Source organism: Ostrea edulis, chromosome 8 (assembly GCF_947568905.1).
Source record: "Ostrea edulis chromosome 8, xbOstEdul1.1, whole genome shotgun sequence".
Lineage (NCBI taxonomy): Eukaryota > Metazoa > Mollusca > Bivalvia > Ostreida > Ostreidae > Ostrea > Ostrea edulis.
Window position 1 is genome coordinate 1,897,447 of NC_079171.1, and position 25,839 is coordinate 1,923,285.

Below are 25,839 nucleotides of genomic sequence, written 5' to 3' on the forward strand. Positions count from 1 at the left end.
GAAAGTAATTTTCTGTCTGGACTTATGAATTTGCAAGTTTCACATCCGTGCTCCTAACTTTACCAGGCCCCGGGCACCAGACTCCTGGGACTTTTCAAAGACTTCTCTTGCATTGTAACTATTTCTGTTGAATATGTTTCAATACAGTAACTGTATCACATGCTAGTATATGATGAATTGTGTATTTTTGTTTCCACAGATGATAACAGCTAGATATATCAGCATCACAAAGACAGAAGAACAGAAAACAGGCACTGGTAACAGTTGTAACATTGATATCAAAATATTATGAACTCAGAACAGGTTCAATATGTTTAAACTCACAGCTGAGTTTTGTGATCTCAGAACAGGTTCAATATGTTTAAACTCACAGCTGAGTTTTGTGATCTCAGAACAGGTTCAATATGTTTAAACTCACAGCTGAGTTTTGTGATCTCAGAACAGGTTCAATATGTTTAAACTCACAGCTGAGGTTTGTGATCTCAGAACAAGTTCAATATGTTTAAACTCACAGCTGAGTTTTATGATATCAGTGTACATAAGTTTGAGCTTACATCCGAGTTTTCTTGATTAAAGTTTGTCATACCTGTCTTCTGTAAACTATTCACAACTTCTAATTCAATTCTTTACTTATCACAAGGCCAATATCAGTTAGAAATTCTATGTGATCTTTTCCAATCTTTCCACATGTTGGGGGGGGGAGGGGCTGTTAATGGAATTTGTTCAATACTCTCTATCCTCTTAAAGAGGTTAGATAAGTTGGAAATAATGAACATAAGATAAGATTTTGAAGATCATACATTATTTTCTGTCTCATTCAAGAATGGGTTTCTCTTATTGAAACTTCATAAATTTAAGGTCATAGTAGTGAGGGTTCCCGTACTAACGCCTACCATGACCTCCGTTTTAAGATCCTACCCAATTTACCTCTAATTGTGGATGTTTGGTGAAAAATCAGTCACTACCTCTCTTGTTAGACTCTTCAGCCTATGGTTGTCTCAGTTGTATGTGGACATTTTGAGTTAATGGTCAGGATATCAATGTATCAAATTACACAGGTCAAGTTTGTTAAATATTTAGGTCAAGTAAAAATATTTTGTCAGAGTCATGTCCCTTGGCATTAGGACATTTCATTGTATAGCACTCCTCATTGACTCAAACAAACATTGTATGTATACCAACAATAATTCAAATTTATCTCAAGCTATAATTGTACAATCTATAATAGAATCATAGAATTATTAACAACTTAGATTACTTTTAACAGAATTCTCAGGACAGCTGTGTGAAAGAGAAAAGGAAGATAAAAGCAGAGTGGTATTGTAAGAGTTTCTTTATTACATGGATAATTTACCTGTATTTGTAACTCTGGATATGAATGACATGGAGTGTTTAAAGGAGGATATCAATGTCTAGTCACAACTTAATAATATTGGCTATTTTAGGTCACCTGAGTCACTCGGGTGACCTATTGCTATTGTACTCCGTCTATCGTCGTGTGTCATCTGTCAAAAATTCCAAAGTTTGTATGAAGCATTCTTGGAACAAAGGAGGGCAGACATTGTAATTTTCAGGACTTCTGTGGTGCATTATTTCATTTAAAGAATCAAACAATCAGAACTTGTCAGATAGAAATACATCTTCGTAAGCCAACTGTCCGATTCGCATACTCTCATCTCCCCCTTGGTGGATTTAGTTGCGACTGAACTGCCATCTATTGGATCGAACGAGTTATCGTATTTGACAAAGACAAAATCTAACCAATCGGATAAAAAAATTTAATTTCTGTTACAAGTGTATGTTTACAAAATGGAGTTGACAAAGGAAAACAATAAAATTGGATGACTATGTCACCTTTGTGTTTAAGGCGTAAATCACGCATCGAAACAATTCACTCAGATTTCAGCGTTTCTACTTTCGTTTTGATATTGTACTCAATTTTGCTGAATTTGTTCCGTTCATTCCAGTACATACCGTCCTTTATCGTCATTTGGGTGATGTAACTGATTGATTATCTCTAGAAGTTGATCGTAAATCCCAAAACTTTCTATGAAATTTCAAAATCGCCCGTGTTTGATTTTTAAACAAAATGTCATGGGCTAAACATGGGGGCCACCATTAGTCAAATCTAACTATGTATGGCGCAATTTGATTTGATGCCTTGGAAAGTCAAAGCCCGATATTTTGAAGGCTTGGAAATGCGACTAAATCCGCCTAGGGGGAGATGAGAGTAAGCGAATCGGACACTTGGCTTGTGAATATGATAGTGATATTGTTTTGTTTGTTTGCTTTACATCGCTTCAAGAAATTCTCATTCATACTAAGTTAACACCAGCTGTAAATGAAGGACCACAAATGTAGACCTATACTTAGTACTCAGGACTGTGGCAGTGAGGGTTATTTAACATGTATTGACCTATACTTAGTGCTCAGGACTGTGGCAGTGAGAGTCATTTAACATGTCGATGTCTATCGTGGCAGGGAACCCCCATTTTTAAGTTCATATCTTAAAAACCAGTAACTCTTTCTTCTGAAGAGTATTTGACAAACAGTCATGGTCATAATGCAAACACGTTATTAGAAAAAAATAACGCATGCAAATTATCTGTTTGTCACAATGACTTACCTCTCTTTGCTCCTGTTCTTCATCCAATACCATGCAGCACTGTTAATGTCTGAAACAGGTTATTTTTAGTGATACCGCATGATGTCCTTATTTTTAGTTAACTTGTTTACGTTATTTTATGTCAACTCCTCTCACTTCTTCCATAAAGTTCTTGTACAATAAGACCTAAAAAGCAAACAATTGTAGTGAAAAAAAAAACCCACATTGTATTATTGAAAATCTGTTTTTTACCTCTGAATATATAATAAACAAAATGGAGTTCAGAGTAATAGCCCTTGTAGGTTAGGTTTAGATGTAAGAAACACCGTGTCTGTCTGTCTACACATCTATCTTCTGTCCGTCCCTCCCACTATGTATCTAGTGGACAACTTTGTAATAAGAAGACAATAAAGAAATCATACTTGTGACAAAGATTGCATACAAACAGATATATAATAATTGATTACAAAATCTGAAGCTCATTCGGTTCTTCGTGTTTAAAAGAATCACTCATCAACAGACAACACTTTCCTATATACATGTATGATACTCAGGTTACTGTTAATGCTCATGGACCTCTTGTTAAGTTGAAGTTTGAATTTCAATGGAGTACTTGATTAGCAGTGAGCTTGGTCAAGGTTTTGTTTTGTAAGAAAATGTTTCAGATCAAAGTGAATTGATCACCATGGTGATATTTGAATAAATGTGACCCCTTGATGTTTTCAGGTTCACACTGGACTCCCATGAGGTCCTGCATTACTGAAGAAAGGAAGGTGATGTTAAAAAGGTAATGGTTCCTATATACACATACATCTACACAGAATTGTGTCTGTGTATTTTGATGTCAGAATCCTTGGATCCAGAAAAGTGAAAATTTACATGACAGCTTCTTTTCAAGGAGTAGGTCATGCGCCTTACGATTTCACTATATATCTTCCTATTTTCGCCTATTTGACATTTAGAAAGTTTTAGAGCTGTCCATCATTGGTTTTTAGCTCACCTGAATCGAAGGTTCAAGTTCAAGTGAGCTCTTCTGATCACATTTCGTCCGTCGTCCGTCTGTCTGTATATAAACTTTTCACATTTTCGACTTCTTCTCCAGAACCACTGGACCAATTTCAACCAAACTTCGCCAAAAGCATCCTTGGGTGAAGGGCATTCAAGTTTGTTCAAATGAAGGGCCATGTCCCTTTTAAAGGGGAGATAATCACAAAAATGCAAAAATAGGGTGGGGTCATTTAAAAATCTTCTTCTCAAGAACCACTGAGCCAGAAAAGCTGATTTTTACATGAAAACTTTCTTGACATAGTTTGTTCAAATCATGGCCCCCGGGGTAGGATGGGGGCCACAAGGGTGGGATCAAAGTTTTACATACGAATATATAGGGAAAAACTTTAAAAATCTTCTTCTCAAGAACCACTAAGCCAGAAAAGCTGAGATTTACATGAAAGCTTCCTGACATAATGCAAATTCAAGTTTGTCCAAATCATGGGTTCCAGGGGTTGGATCGGGCCACAATAGGGGGTCAAAGTTTTACATACAAATATATAGGAAAAATCTTTAAAAATCTTCTCTAGAACCACTGAGCCAGAAAAGCTGACCAAATTTTGCCAAAAGTATCCTTGGTTGAAGGGCTTTCAACTTTGGTCAAATAAAGGGTCTTGTCCCCTTCAAATGGGAGATAATCACATAGATGCAAAAATAGGATGAGGTCATTTAAAAATCTTCTTTTCAAATACCACTGGACCAGAAGAGCTGAAATTTACGTGAAAGCTTCATGACATAGTACAGATTCAAGTTTGATAAAATCATGGCTCCCGGTGGTAGTATGGGGCCACAATAGGGGATCAAAGTTTTACATACAAATATATAGGTAAAATCTTTGAAAGTCTTCTCAAGAACCACTGAGCCAGAAAAGCTGATTTTTACATGAAAACTTTCTGACATAGTGCAGATTCAGGTTTGTTAAAATGATGGCTCCCTGGGGGTAGGATGGGACCACAATAGGGTATCAAAATTTTGCATACAAATATATTGGGAAAATCTTTAAAGATTTTCTCAACAACCACTTGGCCAGAAAAGCTGAGATTTACGTAAAAGCTTCCTGACATAGTGCAGATTCAAGGTTATTAAAACCATGGTCCCTGGGGGTAGGATGGGGCCACAATAGGGGATCAAAGTTTTACACACTAATATATGGGGAAATCTTTAAAAATCATCTTCTCAAGAACTACTGGGCCAGATAAGTGGAAATTTACATGAAAGCTTCCTGACATAATGCAGAATTATATTTGTTAAAATCATACCCCCCTACCCCACCCCCACAGGATGGGGCCACAATAGGGTTTAAAGATTTGTATAGAAATGTATCGGAAAAATATTTTTTTAAAAGTACTTCTTAAGAACCAGTGGGACAAAGAAGTTTACATTTACATGAAAGCTTCCTGACATAGTGCAAATTCAAGTTTGTAAAATCCATGGTTTCCGGGAGTAAGATGGGGCCACAGTAGGTGGTCAAAGTTTTACATACAAATATATCGGGGAATTCTTCTGCAGAATCACTGGGCCATAAAAGTTTACATTTACATGAAAGCTTCCTGACATAGTGCAGATTCACATTTGTAAAATGCATGGCCCCCGGCAGTAAGTTGGGGCCTCAATAGGGATTTAAATTTAACATGTGAATATATAGGAAAAAGCTTTAAATATGAGCCAAGGTGACTCAGGTGAGCGATGTGGCCCATGGGCCTCTTGTTTACCTGATCAGGATATGGGGCTCACGGCGGGTGTGACCGGTCAACATGGGATGCTTACTCCTCCTAGGCACCTGATCCCACCTCTGGTGTGTCCAGGGGTCCGTGTTTGCCCAACTATCTATTTTGTATTGCTTCTAGGAGTTATGAGATTGATCACTGTTCGTTATCTTCACCTTGCATTATAAATTATTGTTTATCTATGGAAAATATAACTTTTTCAGTATCAATAGTTTACCAATTTTTGTGCAAAGCTTAATTTGATAAAGATTTTTGCAAAAACCCATGACATAATATGAGGATTGATCAACCTTAAATAATCTGTGTTAATCTACCCGAGTCAATGTACACCGGGTCATCGCTTATCCTATCCATACTCTACTATCAGTGAAATGAAACATATCAGTGATTTATATAATGGTCAGGGGGTCTAACTTTAAAAGATGTGAAGAAAGTGTGCACCTTGAGATTTTTTGTACATATCAATAATTTAGATATACCCTTCAAAAACCGTAAATTTCACAACGAAACCAGGAAAGTTGATGTGTATGATTAAGGTCAAGGTCATTAATGAAGATCACAGTCAAATTTGCAAATATTGAACGTATAGCCATACTTGGGGCATAGAGTTTCAAAAACACATTAAACTTGTTGTTGTGGGAAAAAAAATAATTCTATGATTTAATTCAGTTTTTTCTACTCCTTGAGTTAAAAATTCATATGAAAATATTTTATTCAAAGTTTGTCTGTCAAACACATTTAACTTGTTCTTCTTGTAAAAAAAACAATGCTGTATTTAACTTTTCAATGTTTCAACTCCTTTGTAACTTTTTCATATTTCCTCCTTCAGCATCAGTTTTGACCACACAAAGTATCTTTAAGTAGGGGGACTCAACATTAATCAAAATCTGACTTCCTGTTTTGACGGAGGATTGGACCATCAACAAGTTACTGTATAGGTTTGTATATTGTGTTGTACATGCAGATTTCTTAAAAGTCAAGAAAACTTACAATTAGGCCACATCAATTTGTAAAATAGTTCTTCGGCGTTTCAAACAAAAAAAGTGAGGCGAGAGGACGAAATTATTTTACAAATATTTTTAATTTTGGAGATAAAAATTATGAGGCGAGCGAATACAAGAAATAAAAATATTTTTAATTGAATTAAGTGTGATTTTAAAAAGCGGGTGCCTAAAAATAAAGATCTAAAATCATCAGATATCATTTGTTTACCACATAAACTTAATATTTTTTAACTTTGCTGATATACATGTAGTTTACAATAAATAAGAAGTATTTCAGGTTTCAAAGACTTATTTTCTTTATACCTAATACATGTACTTTGCAACATTAACTGATGAGGTCTTTTTATACGCCCGTCTTAAGACGGGACGTATTATGGTATGGCGTTCATGTCCGTCCGTCCGTCTGTCCGTCCATCTGTTAGCTTTTTCGTGTCCGACCCGTAACTTAAATACTACAAGGCCTAGAATCATCAAACTTTGTCTGTAGATACATCTTGGGTAGAAGGTGTGTCGTACATTAAAACCAGGTCACTGTGACTTTTCATTAAGAAGATATGGCCATATATGGCAAAAACTTGTCCGGCTCATAACTTGAAAACTATTAGACCTAGAATCACCAAAATTGGTCAAGTAATGCATCTTAGATAGAAGGTGTGTCGCATCCTACTTTAAGGTCACTGTGACATTTAGTTAAGGTGATATAAAAAATGTTTTAATGGGTACAATCTATACTGTTAACAATATGTGACGGGCGTATCATGTGCCGTGGCGGTGCACTTTATTGAAGAATTTTATTGAAGTTTCATTTCTACAAACTTTCGATTCAGAGATATGCATATTGCTAGGGACACATCCAGTTTTGACATTCATTGCAAATGCAATATCCATTGCATCGCTTTGAGCATTTTCTTGAATTTTGATATGACATCACCAAACCTTTTGTGAATTTGTCGTTAACTGTCGGTCCGGTTTAAAATAGTCATCGATCAGTACCCCTTGCTTGTTGTAAGAGGTGAATAAATAGGGCGGTCCTTCAGATAGGACTGCAAAAACAGATCCTTGTTACAACAGGTGTAGCACGATAAAGATCCCTCAGTGCCATAAGCGCTGAGCATAGGCCTAAATTTTGCAGCCCTTCACCGGCAATGGTAACGTCTTCATGTGAGTGAAATATTCTCAAGAGAGACTTCAGTCAATATATAGGCTAATCAAACAATTAAGCATACGCTATCAATGTTCTCTAAATAGTGGCATGGAATAGTGCTTCAAAAGTTTCATCGGCTTCCAGTTTGATTCCAGCATAAGGAACAACTTCCAATCCAGTGGTATGAAGTATCGTACATATTAAGATAGACATCATGAATAACTTAACCGTATTACACTGTTAGGAAATTTCTCGAGAGCCCGCACTTCTGTCATTTGTCAGCATATACATCAAGGTTATTTGTGCGCTTGTTGTAAAAACTAAAAAAAATATTTACGGATATTTTTTAACACGCGGGCGGATATTATTTTTTGATAATATTATCATTTGGATTTGTTACAAATAGAAGCGGCGAATCCAACGAACTAGATTACAAATTGACATGGTCTTATACTTTTATTGACTGAGTCCGAGAACAACATCTGTTTTGTTTGATTCAAGAATGGAATCTGATGTGTTGTCTGAAGCTGTAGGCAACATAATGTTCAATGATCAAACTAAACTGCTGTTGTCCAAAGGTCATTTTTAAGTCACCTGAGTCATTCAGATGACCTTGTTGAAGATTTGCCTCCATCGTCGTGCATTAGCAATTGAGTATTTTTAACTTATGGATAATTTCCATTCCAATTCTTTTCAAATTAAAACTGAACGAAATTGACAAATTTCTCCTCTACAACTACCCAACTGTAATGAAATATAAATGCATAGTAATGTAAAGCAGGAAGGCCTGTACCAAAATTGTACATTTCTTGGGTAAAGTTTTTGACTCCAGGGTGGGGCTCGACTTGGCATATAATGTTTATGTGTAAGGCCTTTAAATAGCACATCTTAAGGTTACTGATACAACATTGAAACTAAATATTAAAGTATTTAGCAGGAGCCCTTTACCAAAATTGTAAATTCCATGATCTCAGGAATATGGGTTTTGGTTTCATATGTCGATTATGAGATCATTTTTAATTTTGCTATCAGATGCAGTATAAGAACTAAAGGCAAATTTAGAAAAAGCAAAAGGGGATGCATCAAACGTGTGATTTTTACAACCCCAGGGTTCTGACTCACGGCCGGGTCCCAATCAGTCATGTAATGTTAAATGTAACATGTAAAGGCTTCCATCATTATTAGTACTTACAGGGACATTTGTGTATTAAGAACACATCATGTTTTACACTGCGGCTGAGTATTAGAATTTAGCTTAGATATGCAGCATAGGAAAAACACATAGATACAGTGGAACCCCGTTATTACGTTCCCCCTTTAATACGTTAGTCCGCATATTACGTTGAAATTTCAAAGCACAAAACCATTTCTTAACAAACCTATATAAAATAGACCTCGTTATTACGTTGCCCTAAGATGCCGGGACTCGGTATTACGTTGTAAAAATTCCGACAAAAACGTAATAAACCCCTAATTATTCAATAATGATTCTCGAAATAATAAGTCATTCACACCTTGACTGTCTGAGGCAGTCACCACGTAAATTTCCTGGTCTGTTTGGGGATTAGAGACGCTTGACTGATCACGCTTCGATAGATCTAGCGACATTAATACAGGTGAATACCCTGTATAGAAGCCAGTGATAAACAATTAAATAATGTTTATTTAGACATTGTACTCTATGAAATTTACTTCATTTTTCATATTTTGATAATCGAAGAAATAATATCTCAACCACCTGAGTGTTCAGCATAGTGTGATTACCTTCGCTATTAAAACTCTATTTATGGACAGCTTTGGTACCGAACATGAAAGACAAGATTTATCGTAGCATTGTTAAAATCGCTTGGGTAACTGCTTGGACATAGGTGACGAAAGGTGGTCAATTAAAAAATTGTCCGTTGTTTGGACAAGCAGCTTGGGTGTTCGTAAATCTCGTCCATACATACACCAATCAAACTGTCCTGTGTTATCGGCCGATTCTCGCACAGCATTTACCTCAGTGAATATTCTAAAATCCCTTGATGCGTACGTGATTTTAGTGCCATCATTTAACGTTGTAAATGAAATCTTCGTGCATCATTATATTTTTTTTTATGTGGATTGCGCTTAAATTGTTCTCCGTGTTTATCGTTGGTGAGAAGTGTGTAAGTGTTGGGTATCGTGTGCGTTTTGTGTCTATAGTTTTGTTGTTTTGGGGTGGGATTTTTTTTTTTATTGTGTTGTGTATTGTGTAATTAGAGAACTTAATGAAACGATGTTTTGTTATTTTTTTAATACGAATGTTGAATACGAACCGGAACGAGTTATTGATAGAAATTTACATGAACGCATTGTTTTAAAGTTGAACAAAATGGCGGTCCAAACGAATGCAGAAAAAACAACGTTTATCAAAACATCCTATGTATCCTACACCAGAAATAAAGAAAAGGGATAAGAACATGAAGAATTACGGACATTAAAGATAAGATGTAAATAAAACAAAGTATAATAGTCTTTTAAACAAAGAAACAGTAAAGATATATTCACACACCCCTTCACGGAGTAACAACGGACGATATACAATTTCCAAATGATATTTTTAATGGATTTCACTGGGAACGTTTATTACGTTGCCCCCGGTATTACGTTATTTTATCGTGACAAAATGGAAAACGTAATAACGGGGTTCCACTGTATCATATATCTAGGTCAAAGGTCAACAAGAGTCCTGCTACTTCAGACATATTAATTATTAGGTCAGACTGTAGATCAGATATCTATAATAACAACAAAGTACTAGTAACAAATGAAATCATTTTACAGATTATACAGTCATCTTAAGACATTTAGTGTATACAGTTGTCTAGGGACAGGTCTCGGATCATTGTTGTCCCACTATCAGTGTTCTAAGCTGATCAGTCACATCTCTGTATCAGCAAAGTGACTCAGGTGAGCGTTGTGGACCATCAGCATGGAAGTACATGTGTTTGATTAGGCCAAAAGTAATCATTGCTTTGTTTCCACTAATACAATCAACTCTAAATTATACCCCTACCCTAGAAATGTTTCTATATGTTCTCCAAAAAATTATTGGTAAAAAAATGGAGATGACCGTGGTAATAATATAGTTTAGAATATGACTTAATATGAAAGCATATTCAACAACTGTATCTATAATGAAAAATGAGCCCCTTGTTTTCAGTATGTCAATAGATCTGCTAATTGAATGGAAATTGTAATCAGAATTCAGAACATCTTCTTGTCTTGGATTTAAGTTTAACAAATATAATTCATTTCCTACCAAGTTACTCTAATTTTGACTGAATATTAGTGGAAACACAACCATTTATATTTTTGACCTTAGCATTCAACAAATGTACATGTCAAAAACAGGTCAATTGCAATCAGTGTGTGAAATATGTAGATCACTTGAATGTGTGAAATAAATGTATATTGTGAATAGGTTGATATTTACATGTCAGTTTAATTATTGTAGATTGTGTTCCTAAAGACCCAGACCCTCCACATCATGGACACACTAGGACTCAGCACTCAGCTAAAAGTACGACAATGTTCTCAATGTCAGGGGGACACTGAGTTTTACTGTAACACATGTAAACGTGATCTGTGTTTACAGTGTAAAGAGAAACATGTCATCGATCTACATACCAAACACCATGATGTTGTGATTTACCGTGAGAAGTTTAACTACATCCTCAGACAAGAGATCTGTGTCAGACATCCAGACAGGTTCTATGAAATGTTCTGTCAGTCGTGTGAACTTTCTGTCTGTTTCCGATGTTTAGAGCACCGAAAACACCAAATACTGGACATTAGAACAGCCTATCAAACAAAGCGACAACAACACCGAGAAATCATTGACAACATCAGAAGTGAGACTCTCTATAACTGTCGTGTTCTCCTGGCAGGAATCCAAACTGATATCCAAACTTGTCCCCCACAAATCTGTCACCGTCAATCACAGCAGATGTCAACAAAAGCCCAGAGACTGAAGGATCTGATTGACACTGCGGTATGTAATGTTAAAACAAGATACCGAGGTTTATTGATTGATAGAATACAACAACAGAAGAGAAAAATGAACAGACACCTCACCCACATACAGAACTATGAAGACAGATATGAACAATCAGCAAACAGAGCGGTACAATTCCTCTTGTTTATAAAGACCAGTCGTGTCCCCCAGATAAAGGACACCCCTAATCTTCCACAACACCTGCTGCTGTCCCTGACTGAGGGATTCAACATGGAGGATGTCAGTCAGTTATTGAGGGGAATCCCAGAAATCCAAATGACAACAGGAAAACGACAAGTAGGAATAGACGAGTGTGTGAAACTGATGTCCACACCTGTATTACACACGTCTGTCTGTGTGACAGGTGTTAATTGTGTGGTACACATATCTCGTGTGATGTCAGACCGGGTCTGGGTCTCTGATGATAACAATCTCATCTTGACAGACACAACAGGAGACACTATACACCGTGTGACAGATATAACATTCTATGGAGAACACACAGTGAACAGTTCTGGTGAACTGATTTATGTAGACAGTAAACGTAACATCAACAAACTGTCTGTGAACAATCACACAGTCACCACACAGATAGAGTATACATCACCATGGCAACCACGGTGTGTGTACTGCTCCCCGTCCACTGGAGATCTGATGGTCGGGATGTGTAACTATAAAACAAACAAAGGCAAGGTAACCCGGTACAACAGTAGTGGTCAACACATCCTGACCATACAACACGACAACAAACGTCAGACACCGTATAGTGATCCTCATTATATCACAGAGAACAATAACGGTGATATTATTGTGTCTGACTTGTTACGTGGTGTAGTAGTGACAGAGCGCGGGGGGAGACATCGATTCTCCTACACAGGACCTCCATCAGGATCATCACTATTACCACGTGGAATCTGTACAGACGCGCTGTCACACATCCTGGTGTGTGATGATAACACCGACACAGTACAGATGATTGACAAGGACGGTCACTTCCTGTCTCTGTTACTGACACGACAACACAGGATAAACAGACCACGCAGCCTGAACTATGATGATAAAACTCACCTTCTCTGGGTCGGATCATGGTACACCAACACAGTGTCTGTATATAGATATCTACAGAGGAGGTACTCTCTGACTGGTAAGTACTAGTAGTACTGTAGTTTATTGTACTATATCAGTCAGTATAAATAACATCAAATTCTACACAGGAATCCATTATAAATTATTGTTATGCTATGACATTGTTATGATAGTGATGTTTTAAAAAATGTACAGTGTAGGTTATGATTAGAGGTTATATCTAATTTTAATTAGTGTGGCTATAATTAGAGGTGTTGATTGGTTTTAATTACGAGGTGGTTATAATCATAATAATTAGAACTAGTGATTAATTTTAATTACAGTATGGGTTATATCTAGGGAAGGAGTTAAGTTTTCATTACAAGTTGGTTATAATTATAGGTAATGTTTAGTTTTCATTACAGCATGTATAATGTGTGTTGTAATTAGAGATAGTGATTAATTCTAATTACAATGTGAGTTATAATTAGAGCTATCAATTAATTCTAATTACAATGTGAGTTATATTTAGAGCTAGGGATTAATTCTGATTACAATGTGAGTTATAATTAGAGCTAGGGATTAATTCTAAATTTTACAATGTGAGTTATAATTAGAGCTAGGGATTAATTCTGATTGCATTGCAGGTTATAATTAGAGCTAGTGATTAATTACAATTACAATTTGAATTATAATTAGAGCTAGGGATTAATTCTGATTACAATGTGAGTTATAATTAGAGCTAGGGATTAATTATAATTACAATGTGAGTTATAATTAGAGCTAGGGATTATTTCTAATTACAATGTGAGTTATAATTAGAGCTAGGAATTAATTTTAATTACAAATGGGTTATAATTAGAGTAGGAGGTATGTTTCTATTGCAATGTGGGTTATGATTAGAGGTAATATTTAATTTTGACTACAATGTTGGATTTAATTACAACTAGTGATTAATTTTAATTACAACATGGGATATAATTAGACGAGGAGTTAGGTTGTTATTAAAATGTGGTTGATAATTAAGGTTAACTTAGTGTGTAGGTTTAATGTTAAATGATGTGGGTTATAATTACATTAAGTGAATAATATTAATAATATAATATAATTAATTTTAATTACAATGGGGGCAATGATTAGATGAGGAGAAATGGTTTTATTTAATATTTTGGGTTGGGATTCAATAGGTGTTCAATGGGGAGATTTTATTAACAGCATTCTGTTACAATTATTATCTTGTTGAGATTTGTAGAACATTGATCATTGCCAGTTTAAAACTTGACATGTTTATAATCTATTTCTTCTACTTAACTATCCTACTTTGTAAATATCAGTGATATTGACACAGCTTTGGTTTGTGGAATGTTGTATGTTTCTGTGATGGTGTGATGTTGTATGTTTCTGTAGCAGGTGTGGACAAAATCTACATTGTGTACTGGTTTGACACCGAGTATGTACATTACACCAGTCTCTGTGTGGAATAGCTATCATGAACTTAAGGGTCTGTATCAAAAGTCAAGGTCTGACAAAAACAAAACAATTAACACCCCACCCCCTTGAAACTAAATAAATGATGAATGTTGATCTACTTTGTTTTTAAAATTCAAGTTCTGATAACACTCTGAGTTGAGTCTTGTAAACTAGGTAGAAACAAATACAAATGTAGTTAGAATGGAATTATTTCAATAAGAGATCGCCACTCCATGTTTATTAAATGAAATTAATGAATTACAACTAATTTTGTATATAATTATATCGTATTTGTGACATTTATCGTAATTTCATTAAGTTACCTCAGGTGACCTATTACAATTGGTCAGTATGCATTGTCGGCCACTATTTGTTAACAATTGAACATTTTAATTTCAACTTTTTGATATAAAGTTCTACCATTTCAATTATTGTTATGCCCTCCTCCCCCCCCCCCCCCCCCCCCCCCCCCCCCTTCAAAGAAGAGAGGCATGTTGCTTTTGCACCTGTTGGTCAGTAATGTTGTCTGCTCAATATCTTGAGAACCATTCACTTGATCATATTGACATTTCTTATGTAGGTTGGTTATGAGGAGAAACATACCCTTATTGTGTTTAGGTCAGAAGATCAAGGGTCAATTTACACTGGACATAGAAATATACTTTCTACTAAATATCTTGAGAATCCTTTGCTTGACAGACATCAAACTTAGTACACTGGTACATCCCATAGAGTAGATTACCGCTACTGATTTTGAGGTTACATGGTCAAAGGTCAAGGATCAAACTAGACATAGGGATCTACCATCCACTCAATATCTTGAGAACCATTTGCTTGACAGACATCAAACTTGTTACACTGGTATATCTTTAGGAGTAGATGACCCATATTGATTTTGAGGTCACATGGTCAAAGGTCAAGGGTCAAACTGGACAAATGAATATTCTGTCCACTCCATATTGGGAGAACCCTCTGCTTGCCATACATCAAACTTGGTACACTGGTAAATCTTCTGGAGATTCAGAAGATGATCCCTGTTGATTTTGATGTCATATATTCAAATGTCAGGGGTCAAACTGGACATCAGAATATACTGTTTGCCCAGTATCTTGAGAACCAATTGCTTGACAGACATCAAACTTGGTACACTAGTACATCTTCAGGAGAAGATTACCCTTATTGATTTTGAGGTAACATGGTCAAAGGTCAAGGGTTAAACTGGACACAGTAATATATTGTCTCCTATAGATTAAGAAGTATTTGCTTGATTGACACCAAACTTGGTATACTGGTACAGCATAAGGAGTAGATGACCCCTGTTGATTTTAGCCAGAAAAGCTGAAATTTACAAGAAAGCTTCCTAACATAGTGCAGATGCCAGGTTGTTGAAATCATGGCCCATGGGGGTTGGATGGGGCCACAATATGGGATCAAAGTTGTACATACAAATATATAGGGGAAATCTTTTTCTCAATAACTGCTGGGTCGGGAAAGTGGAAATTTACATGAAAGCTTCCTAACATAGTGCAGATTGAAGTTTGTAAAAATCATGGCCCCCGGGGGTAGGATGTGGCCACAAGGGGGATCAAAGTTTTACAAAAAAATATAGGGAGAATCTTTAAGAATCCACTTCTAAAAAAACATGTGGACCAAGAAAATGGAAATTTACATGAAAGCTTAAAGCTTCCTAACATAGTGCAAATTGAAGTTTGTAAAAATCATGGCCCCTGAGGATAGGATGGAACCACAACAGGGGATCAAAGTTTTACATACAAATATATAGGGGAAATCTTCTACTGGGTCAGGAAAGTTGAACTTTACTTGACAGTTTCCTGACATAGTGCAGATTCCCGATTTGTTAAAATCTTGCCCCCTGGGGGTAAGATAAGGCATCAATAGGGAATGAATTTTTAGATACATGTATATAGGGAAAATCATAAAAAATCTTCTGAAAAATCATTGGGCCAGAAAAGTTGACATTCACATGAATGCTTCTTAATATAGTCCAGATTCAATTTTGAAAAAAAAAATCATGGGCGCCCGATAGTAGGTTGGGTTCACAATAGGGATCAAAGTTTTACATGCGAATATATAGGAGGCTCAGGTGAGCGATGTGGCCCATGGTCCTCTTGTTAATTTTAACACATATGGGGACATACATGTTTTACAAACATCACTTGTCGTATTTAGTTTTAAGCATCTTTGGGACAAGGGGGCATGTATTGTAAATTTTAGGAAATCTGCACTCCTAGGGTCATAGGGGTTAAGTAAAATTTATGAAAATACCACATATTGACCCCTATGCAAAACCCTTTTCAACAATTGCACATTTGCAAGGTAAACTAAATGTATAATCATGTAGAATAGGAAGGCCTCTAATGAAATTGTAAATTTTATTATCCCTGGAGTAGAGGTTCTGACTCCATGATGTTCCTAAACTTGATGTATATATAGCGTATATGTGTAGAACATCTAGAAAACATATTTACTGCTATTGATATTAGACTGAAACGAAATAGATAGGTAGTCCTTATCTTTTTTATCAACAAAATTGTTTGGCAACCAACTCCTGGGTTTTCGCTCTAGGACAGGCCCTAATAAGTCATATTGTAATAATTTTACATTTTATATTATGTAAAGTATTTCATCAGCATAGGCATTTTTGAGGGTCATTCAAGTTTGAAGACTACCTCTTTTACATTGTTGGTGAATATTAGAATTGAGCTTGGATTTTTTCTAGATTTCGTAGCCCTGAGGCCTTGTCAGTTGTGATACTTTTAAGTAATTATACTAAGGTGACTGATAAAGCATCTTGTCTTTGACAATACTGTTTATCATTCTTTTTATGCCCCCCGGAATCAAAGATTTGGGGATATACTGAGCGACAACGATTTTGTGGCATGTCTGTCTGTCTGTCAGTCTGGCATAAAACTTTAACCTTGGTCATATCTTTTTCACCATCAGAAGTAGAGATTTCATATTTAGTATGTTGGTATATATGCATTCCTTGTGGAAATACCTTTCCATTGGTACCAAAAACTGATTTAAGTTATATCTTTCGAATCGTTAGATGTGCTACTCTCATATTTAGCATGTGGATTTCCTGTGAGAAGACCTCTTCTTTGATTTCAGATTTTTTTTTTACCTTGTGACCTTAAAACTGACCATTGACCTAGTTTTTAGAAATTAGAAGAAAAAAACTTTAAATTTAGTCATATCTTTTATAAACTGCACAAGAGGTTCAGTTTAATATTGTATTCCTTCAGCCAACATTTACATTGGTTCCAAAATCTTAGACCTGATGACCTTAACAATGACCTTTGGCCTACTTTTAGAAAATATTAAATGTTTAATATCTATTAAATGGTTAGAGGCACTGGTTTAATATTTAGTATGTGCATTTCTTGTGACAAGATATTTCCATTGGAACCAAACATGCTGACTTTGTGACCTTGAAATTTACCTTTACATAAAATGTGAACTAGATGAAAGTTACCTCACATTCTCAGTATTGCTACAAAAGTTCCAGCTACAATGTCTTACAGTTCTAGTTTGTTGTAATCTGAGGATATCAGTGTTTCACAAACACATCTTGTTTATTCACTTTTAAATCTCATTAAATTGTCACTGTTTATACCAGATGTAATACAACACAACCCTCAGCACAAAAACACTGTTACCTCATTAATTAACACAAACCTCAGCACAAAACACATTGTTACCTCATTAATTAACACAAACCTCAGCACAAAAACACATTGTTACCTCATTAATTAACACAAACCTCAGCACAAAACACATTGTTACCTCATTAATTAACACAAACCTCAGTACAAAACACATTGTTACCTCATTAATTAACACAAATCTCAGCACAAAAACATATTGTTACCTCATTAATTAACACAAACCTCAACACAAAAACACATTTTTACCTCATTAACACAAACCTCAGTACAAAACGCATTGTTACCTCATTAATTAACACAGTCTTTATTAAATGAGTTGTGGTGTAAGATATATTTATTACTTTTGTATAACTGTTTATCTGACCACATTTAGGGACACTTCCGTACTTTCATCATGTGACTCTCTGTCATTACGATGCTGACAGATGTAATGAGTTACTGTAATAGAGCTAAGTAAATGAAATCTAGTGCATTATGTAAGAGCAGTGTTTAATTTGTTTTGTGGTTAATTGTTGGAGTGAGGTACAGAATTTACGTTTTAGGTCATATCCTAAAGACCCGTGGCTAAAGAAAACATATTTCATTCCTCGTTAGGCCTAATAGCTAATATGTGTTTATGTTGCACATATCCGATTATATCAATCATTGATCGATACAGTTCTTCCGATTATGACCTATTATCGATTATGATTTTTTTCGGATTATCCAACATTAGTGAGACAAGCAGTATGGGTCTCTCGTCTTTCAAATCACACAATCCATATCACTTAGAATTGATTGTACAAGCATATAGAACTCAGTGTGGTAGACTAGGGACTATGGCCACTTCTAGCGAATTCTAAGCTGTACAACTGGTTCAAACTTCTACATACATAAAAAATGCTTGCATTGTCCATGTTAAGTTTTCTTCAGAGGTGGGTTCTATGATTGATTGTCCATGTTAAGATTTCTTTAGAGGTGGGTTCTATGATTGATTGTCCATGTTAAGTTTTCTTTAGAGGTGGGTTCTATGATTGATTGTCCATGTTAAGATTTCTTTAGAGGTGGGTTCTATGATTGATTGTCCATGTTAAGTTTTCTTTAGAGGTGGGTTCTATGATTGATTGTCCATGTTAAGTTTTCTTTAGAGGTGGGTTCTATGATTGATTGTCCATGTTAAGTTTTCTTTAGAGGTGGGGTCTATGATTGATTGTCCATGTTAAGTTTTCTTTAGAGGTGGGGTCTATGATTGATTGTCCATGTTAAGATTTCTTTAGAGGTGGGCTCTATGATTGATTGTCCATGTTAAGTTTTCTTTAGAGGTGGGTTCTATGATTGATTGTCCATGTTAAGTTTTCTTTAGAGGTGGATTCTATGATTGATTGATCACCTGTCTTGTTCTATTAAAATTTCAGATAATCCAGACAGAGACGAGCGGATCACGGAAGCTTCAAGTTAGGAGATTCAGGAATCTGGAACAGAGCTGGGAATCAGTGAAGAGTCCGAGTTTGAAGAAAACTGTGAGGATCTGAACATCTGAGGACATTGCTGACTATTTGATATTTAAACAGTATTTTATTATGATAATTCATGATAGGATTGGACAGCAGGCATTGCCTATAAGTCCTCTCCACAGAAGGGCATTGCTGAATCAGGGAGCAGTTGAAATAATTGTGTAGAGGAATTTGATGATGATCAGAAATCAGAGGAATCTGAAGAGGACACTCCTGAATCTGACGAGGACACTCCTGAATCCCGATGTCCGTGGTGTCTCAACATTTTCAATTGTCAACATTAAGTTGAAATAAGTCAATGCATCCATAGATATGTGTTGTGTGATTTTGAAAGACGAGAAACCAATGGACCATATTATTTGTGTCATCTTTGATATATAATGTTCCAAACCTCATTCTGTCGTAACACTTGACATAAACTTTTCATTTGTGAGGAATGTTTGGAAAATGAGTAAACTGATTCTGATAGTGAGGATGTTCCTGAAACAAACTCGAGGATGAGCAGAAACAATGAAATAGGTGAAAGCAGCGATGATTAGGTTTTAGAGGAGACCCGCGAAAATGAGGATAAATAAGATGTGTTTGGTTAATTACATTGAAATAATACAGAACTGTCGCCAAGTAGACAAACGACTTTTTCAACTAAATTTGTTGCCTTTCTTAGAATTTCTGTCATTTTTGAAGCTGAAATTGTCAGTCACTAAAATTACAATCATGTATCCCCCAAAGTATTTATCTTCTAGAATATTACAGTTATATATTGATTATATATTAAATTGTGTATACATTTAGATATCTGGTTTGTATAATTGTTATTAACATTGCATTGTTTGAAGAATGTTATATCAAAATATAATATTGTCACGTAAAATCAGTCTTATTTGAATTTATTTTGTCAATGTTGGTAGAGGCTTGATGTGTCTCTGTTACAGGACCAGGAGTATATTATAGTAAGGAGACTTTAACGAATACTTTAACTGTTAGATGTGGTTGTTAATTTGTAAAGACATCTTAACCGGAAAGTACCATAAACGCAGAATACTTTTCCGTTAAGAATACTTTATAATGATAACCTTAAAATCTTTCAGTTAAAGATATCATTTTACGCTCTTTACATAGTTATACAACATGTCAACAATGATAGGACTTGTGGTAAAGAAATGGAATGTTTTCCTTCCATAAAGATTGACTGATTGATTGATTGATTGTATAATATTTAACGTCCCTCTTGAGAATCGTTAACGCTTACGGCCATTGAGCAGACAAGGGATTTTTAAAACACCTGTTTAACGTCCCGTTTGATTTGTTGGTTGGATGTTGTATACCATCTCGTTTCAGTGGTTGGTTGGATATTGTTTAGCGGTTCATTTGATTGGTTGGTTGGATATTGTTTAACATCTCGTTTCATTGGTTTGTTGGGTATTGTTTAACGTCCCGTATGATTATTTGGTTGGATATTGTTTAACGTCCCGATTGATTGGATGGTTATAATTTAATGTCTCGTTTGATTGATCGGTTGGATAATATTTAACGTCCTGTTTGATTGGTTGGTTGGATATTGTTTAACGTACCATTTGATTGGTGTGTAGGATGAAAGGTGAAAATAACGAAGTGATCAATCTCATAACTCCTACAAACAATACAAAATAGAGAGTTGGGCAAACACGGACATCTGGATATACCATGCAGAGAAGAGACCAGGTGCCTAGGAGGAGGATTTGTTGGATATTGTTAAACTTCCCATTTGATTGGTTGGTTGGGTATTGTTTTACGTCCCATTTGATTGCTTGATTGAATATTGTTTAGTGTCCCATTTGATTGGTTGGTTTGATATTCTTTAGTGCCCCGTTTGATTGGTTAGTTGGATTTTGTTCAATGTCCCGTTTAATTGGTTAGTTGTTTTGATTTTGTTTAATGTCTCATTTGATTGGTTGGTTGGATATTGTTTAATGTCCTGTTTGATTGGTTGGTTGAATATTGTTTAACGTATTGTTTGATTGGTTGGTTGAATATTGTTTAACTTCTTGTTTGATTTGTTGGTTGGATATTGTTTAACTTCTTGTTTGATTGGTTGGTTGGATATTGTTTAACGTCCTATGTTCGGTGTTTACGGCCTTTGGGCAGGGAAATATCTTTATCATGGAAGGTGAGGATACGAACGGTGATCAATCTCATAACTCCTATAAGCAATACAAAATAGTTATTCATGCCACACCTGCTGTGATATGGGGCCTCGCTTTTTGAGGTCTTATCCGAAGCACTACCCATTTAATTTCTTCTTACGACAAGCAAGGGGTACTGGGGCCCTATTATAACCGGATCCTCACGGAAAGGGAGTTATAACTATCTCATCGTTTGTTAACAGATTTAGTATGAACAGGGATGTGATACATGTATATAGCATTTAAAACAATACAAACTGTAACCGACGGTAAATAAAGCAAACAATACAACAACAAACAGAAAAGCACATCTGTGATTTAAAATATATAATTTCAATGAACCATGGTAGATCTGAAGCAACAAACAGTAAACCCGTCAAATGAGCAGAAAATGTCGATTCATGAATTATTGTCTTCCTGACAGTAATTCCTCTTCGTAATTTCCGGTTCGCAATCAGACCTTGGAGGTCACCAGTTCGGATAAATAAATGAGAGATAGACACTCCATGAGTGTCATATTTGTAAACAATTTAATCTGCCGATTTTATAGCATATTCATTATCACAATTTCATTTCAGTGGAACCTTTGCGTGATTATTAGTTTCTTACACTTACAATATTAGGAGATGAATTAACATAAGTCTTCCTATTACACTTACAGTGTGTTGGTACGTTTGTATTGATATAGTTTATCGTATAATGACGATTGCTTCCGAGGCTATGACATTGTAGATATGCTCTCAAACAACATTCCCTTGTTCATTTCGCTGAATTTGTCATCAGATCTTTTATATTAGTTAAACTGATAGGTTTGTATTGTTCTGTATATTTGTATTGTTAAAACTACCGTCATCTACAGTTTGTATTGCTTTAACATAGAAATTATACTATCTGTGAACAAATAACTAGACCGTCTTAAATTTAGCTCACCTGAACTGAAAGATAATAATGATAATATCATTTATTTATACAGGATTGCACAATTAGTTGTATAAACTAATTTACATTGTGGTCCTGTCTATAACATGCATACATATCGAGAAGATATATCACAAAGCATGGAAATATCACAGTTTATAAACATGCAGATAAGAACTAGATGGAAAGAGACAATAAACACATGAGTATCATTGAGGATCAAAATAATGTTTGAGATAGGCTGAGATTTAAAAGATGTGGTAGTTGTGCATTTTCTTATAAAATCTGGTAATGAGTTCCATAAAATTGCTGCTGAAATGATAAAAGATCTAAAATATTCTGTTTTGGTTCTTGTAAAATAAATAAAGGTAGTAGAGCTCTGTTTTATATTTCTTGTGTTTACCTCATTCACAAATTTAAAATCATGCAAATACTCTGGAGTCATATGATGAAAAACTTTAAATACCGGTACCAGAATGATATTTCGCTAAATGAAATAGTCAATCAAAGGCATCCATCTCAAATTCGATAGCATACAAGAAGTTGACAGTGAATGAGGTACTTTGATGTGTAAAATGATCCTTGCTGCCCTCCTTTGTAATTTAAAAAGTCTATCAATATTTGTCTTATTCTTTGTATTCTGCCATACTGTACAACAATAATTAAAAGTAGGAAAAACAATAGTATCGTAAATTTTTAGTAGTGCCTCCTTTGACATAAAAGTACTCAATCTCCTTAAAACACTTAGTTTCTGACTAAGTCTTTTACATAAGGCATCTGTGTGATAAGACCACGTAAGACATTAATCGATGTAAACGCCTAAAAGTTTGGCACATTTGACATTTTCTATAAAACTTTCACTAACATTAATACAAAGGTTTCTACATTTCGATAATTTCTGTTACGTTCCTATTAAAATACATTGTGTTTCTTTAAATTTATTGTCAATTTGTTCTTATGCATCCATTCCATAGAATTTAAAAGATCATCCTTTAACTTTTTTCTATCACATCTAAAGATTTATGAGAAACATCTTGCGTGGTAATCATCTGCATATATATTGACTGTAGAGTGCTTGAGACATGTTGGGTAGTCATTTACAATTAGAACAAAAAACAGAGGACCCGATAGAGAACCCTGAAGGACTCCGATGGTAACATCGTTTTCATTTGAGATGGTCCCTTTCCATTTGCCACATCAATAAAAAGTACACCTGTAAGTTTCCCTTCATCAATGTTCTCAAGTCATTTGTCAATGATATTATGTAAAGCAGTTTTGCAAGAATGTTTTGGTCTGAAACCTGATTGATGCACTGTTAAAAGATTATTGGCATATTTTGGACAAATTATTGGTTCTGTATAAAAGTAATTTCATTCTGGAAGGGCGGTGGGTGGTATGTACACAAGATCTTTACAAGTTATCCACACTTCAGGTGCCTGTATTTGTACATAAGATCTATACAAGCTATCCACACTTCAGGTGCCTGTATTTGTGTACATAAGATCTATACAAGCTATCCACACTTCAGGTGCCTGTATTTGTACATAAGATCTATACAAGCTATCCACACTTCAGGTGCCTGTATCTGTGTACATAAGATCTATACAAGTTATCCACACTTCAGGTGCCTGTATCTGTGTACATAAGATCTATACAAGCTATCCACACTTCACGTGCCTGTATCTGTGTACATAAGATCTATACAAGCTATCCACACTTCAGGTGCCTGTATGTGTACATAAGATCTATACAAGCTATCCACACTTCAGGTGCCTGTATTTGTGTACATAAGATCTAAACAAGCTATCCACACTTCAGGTGCCTGTATCTGTGTACATAAGATCTATACAAGCTATCCACACTTCAGGTGCCTGTATCTGTGTACATAAGATCTATACAAGCTATCCACACTTCAGGTACCTGTATCTGTGTACATAAGATATATACAAGCTATCCACACTTCAGGTGCCTGTATCTGTGTACATAAGATCTATACAAGCTATCCACACTTCAGGTGCCTGTATTTGTGTACATAAGATATATAAAAGCTATCCACACTTCAGGTGCCTGTAACTGTGTACATAAGATCTATACAAGCTATCCACACTTCAGGTGCCTGTATCTGTGTACATAAGATCTATACAAGCTATCCACACTTCAGGTGTCTGTATCTGTGTACATAAGATCTATACAAGCTATCCACACTTCAGGTGCCTGTATTTGTGCACAGACTCAGGTATCTGTCACATCACTGAGTCAATTTTAAAGCCTACATTGGCGCACTGAGTCAATGTTAAAGCCTACATCCGCGCACTATGTCAATGTTAAATTTCACGCTAAGTCCTAGAATTTTTATGTTTGTCATCCACGGTTTTCCTCGCTCGCTGTCAACTGATCCAAGGAACTATTCGATTCTCTCATTGGAACTCCTGTCCACTTTACCGACTTCCGTCACTGGAACTCCTCTCCACTTCATTCACTTCCGTCACTTGAACTCATGTCCACTTCATTCACTTCCGTTACTGGTACTCCTGTCCACGTCATTCACTTCCGTCACTGGAACTCGTGTCCACTTCATTCACTTCCGTCACTGTAACTCCTGTCCACTTCATTCACTTCCGTCACTGTAAATACTGTTCACTTCATTCACTTCCGTCACTGGAACTCCTTTCCACGTCATTCACTTCCCTCACTGGAACTCCTTTCCACGTTATTCACTTCCGTCACTGAAACTCCTGTCCACTTCATTCACTTAATTCCGTCACTGGACCTCGTGTCCACTTCATTCACTTCCATCACTGGAACTCCTGTCCACTTCATTCACTTCCGTCACAAGACAGTTGTCCACTTCATTCACTTAATTCCATCACTGGACCTCGTGTCCACTTCATTCACTTCCATCACTGGCACTCCTGTTCACGTCATTCACTTCAATCACTGGAACTTCTGTCCACTTCATTTACTTCCGTCACTGGAAATCCTGTCCACGTCATTCACTTCCGTCACTGGAACTCCTGTCCACGTCATTCACTTCCGTCACTGGCACTCGTCGACACTTCATTCACTTCCGTCACTGGAACTCCATTCTACTTCAGCTATGTTTGCTTTGCGACAGACTTTGGCGTTATGTCGTTTGAGGCCACATTAACAGATGTGATATATGATATCTCGAACGGTACACTAGTCACGTGGATGTCCTGTAACATGTCCACACCTGTCACAGTTTGTAGGGCGACATCCATATTTTTTTTCTCTGAACTTCCTCGATATGCATGCTGTCCCATCTAACACGAACCTTTTTCAATTCATTTCTATGGTTTAGTGGGAGTATGATAAAACATTTTTATGGTTTAGTGGTAATATTATAAAACATTTTTATGGTTTATTGGGAGTATGGTAAACATTTTTATAGTTTATTGGGAGTATGATAAAACATGTTTATGGTTTATTGGGGTATAATAAAACATTTTTAGGATTTATTGGGAGTATGATAAAAC

General features: G+C 35.8%; 1 protein-coding gene across 4 annotated transcripts in view; it reads left to right on the forward strand.

Moving 5' to 3' along the window:
- Positions 1 to 25,839, forward strand: part of LOC130046518 (uncharacterized) — a 121,275-nt gene that overhangs the window by 17,072 nt on the left and 78,364 nt on the right. Inside the window, exons 3-8 of one of the 4 annotated variants that reach the window (XM_056147861.1) lie at positions 200 to 257; positions 1,268 to 1,317; positions 3,332 to 3,392; positions 6,209 to 6,317; positions 11,006 to 12,689; positions 19,164 to 20,133. In XM_056147861.1, the coding sequence (XP_056003836.1) occupies positions 11,039 to 12,689; positions 19,164 to 19,207 (1,695 nt within the window). In that variant the 5' untranslated portion in view covers positions 200 to 257; positions 1,268 to 1,317; positions 3,332 to 3,392; positions 6,209 to 6,317; positions 11,006 to 11,038 and the 3' untranslated portion in view covers positions 19,208 to 20,133. Of the gene's footprint in view, positions 1 to 199; positions 258 to 1,267; positions 1,323 to 3,331; positions 3,393 to 6,208; positions 6,318 to 11,005; positions 12,690 to 19,163; positions 20,134 to 25,839 lie in introns of those variants that run through there. The other 3 variants (XM_056147862.1, XM_056147859.1, XM_056147860.1) reach the window with 3 other exon arrangements.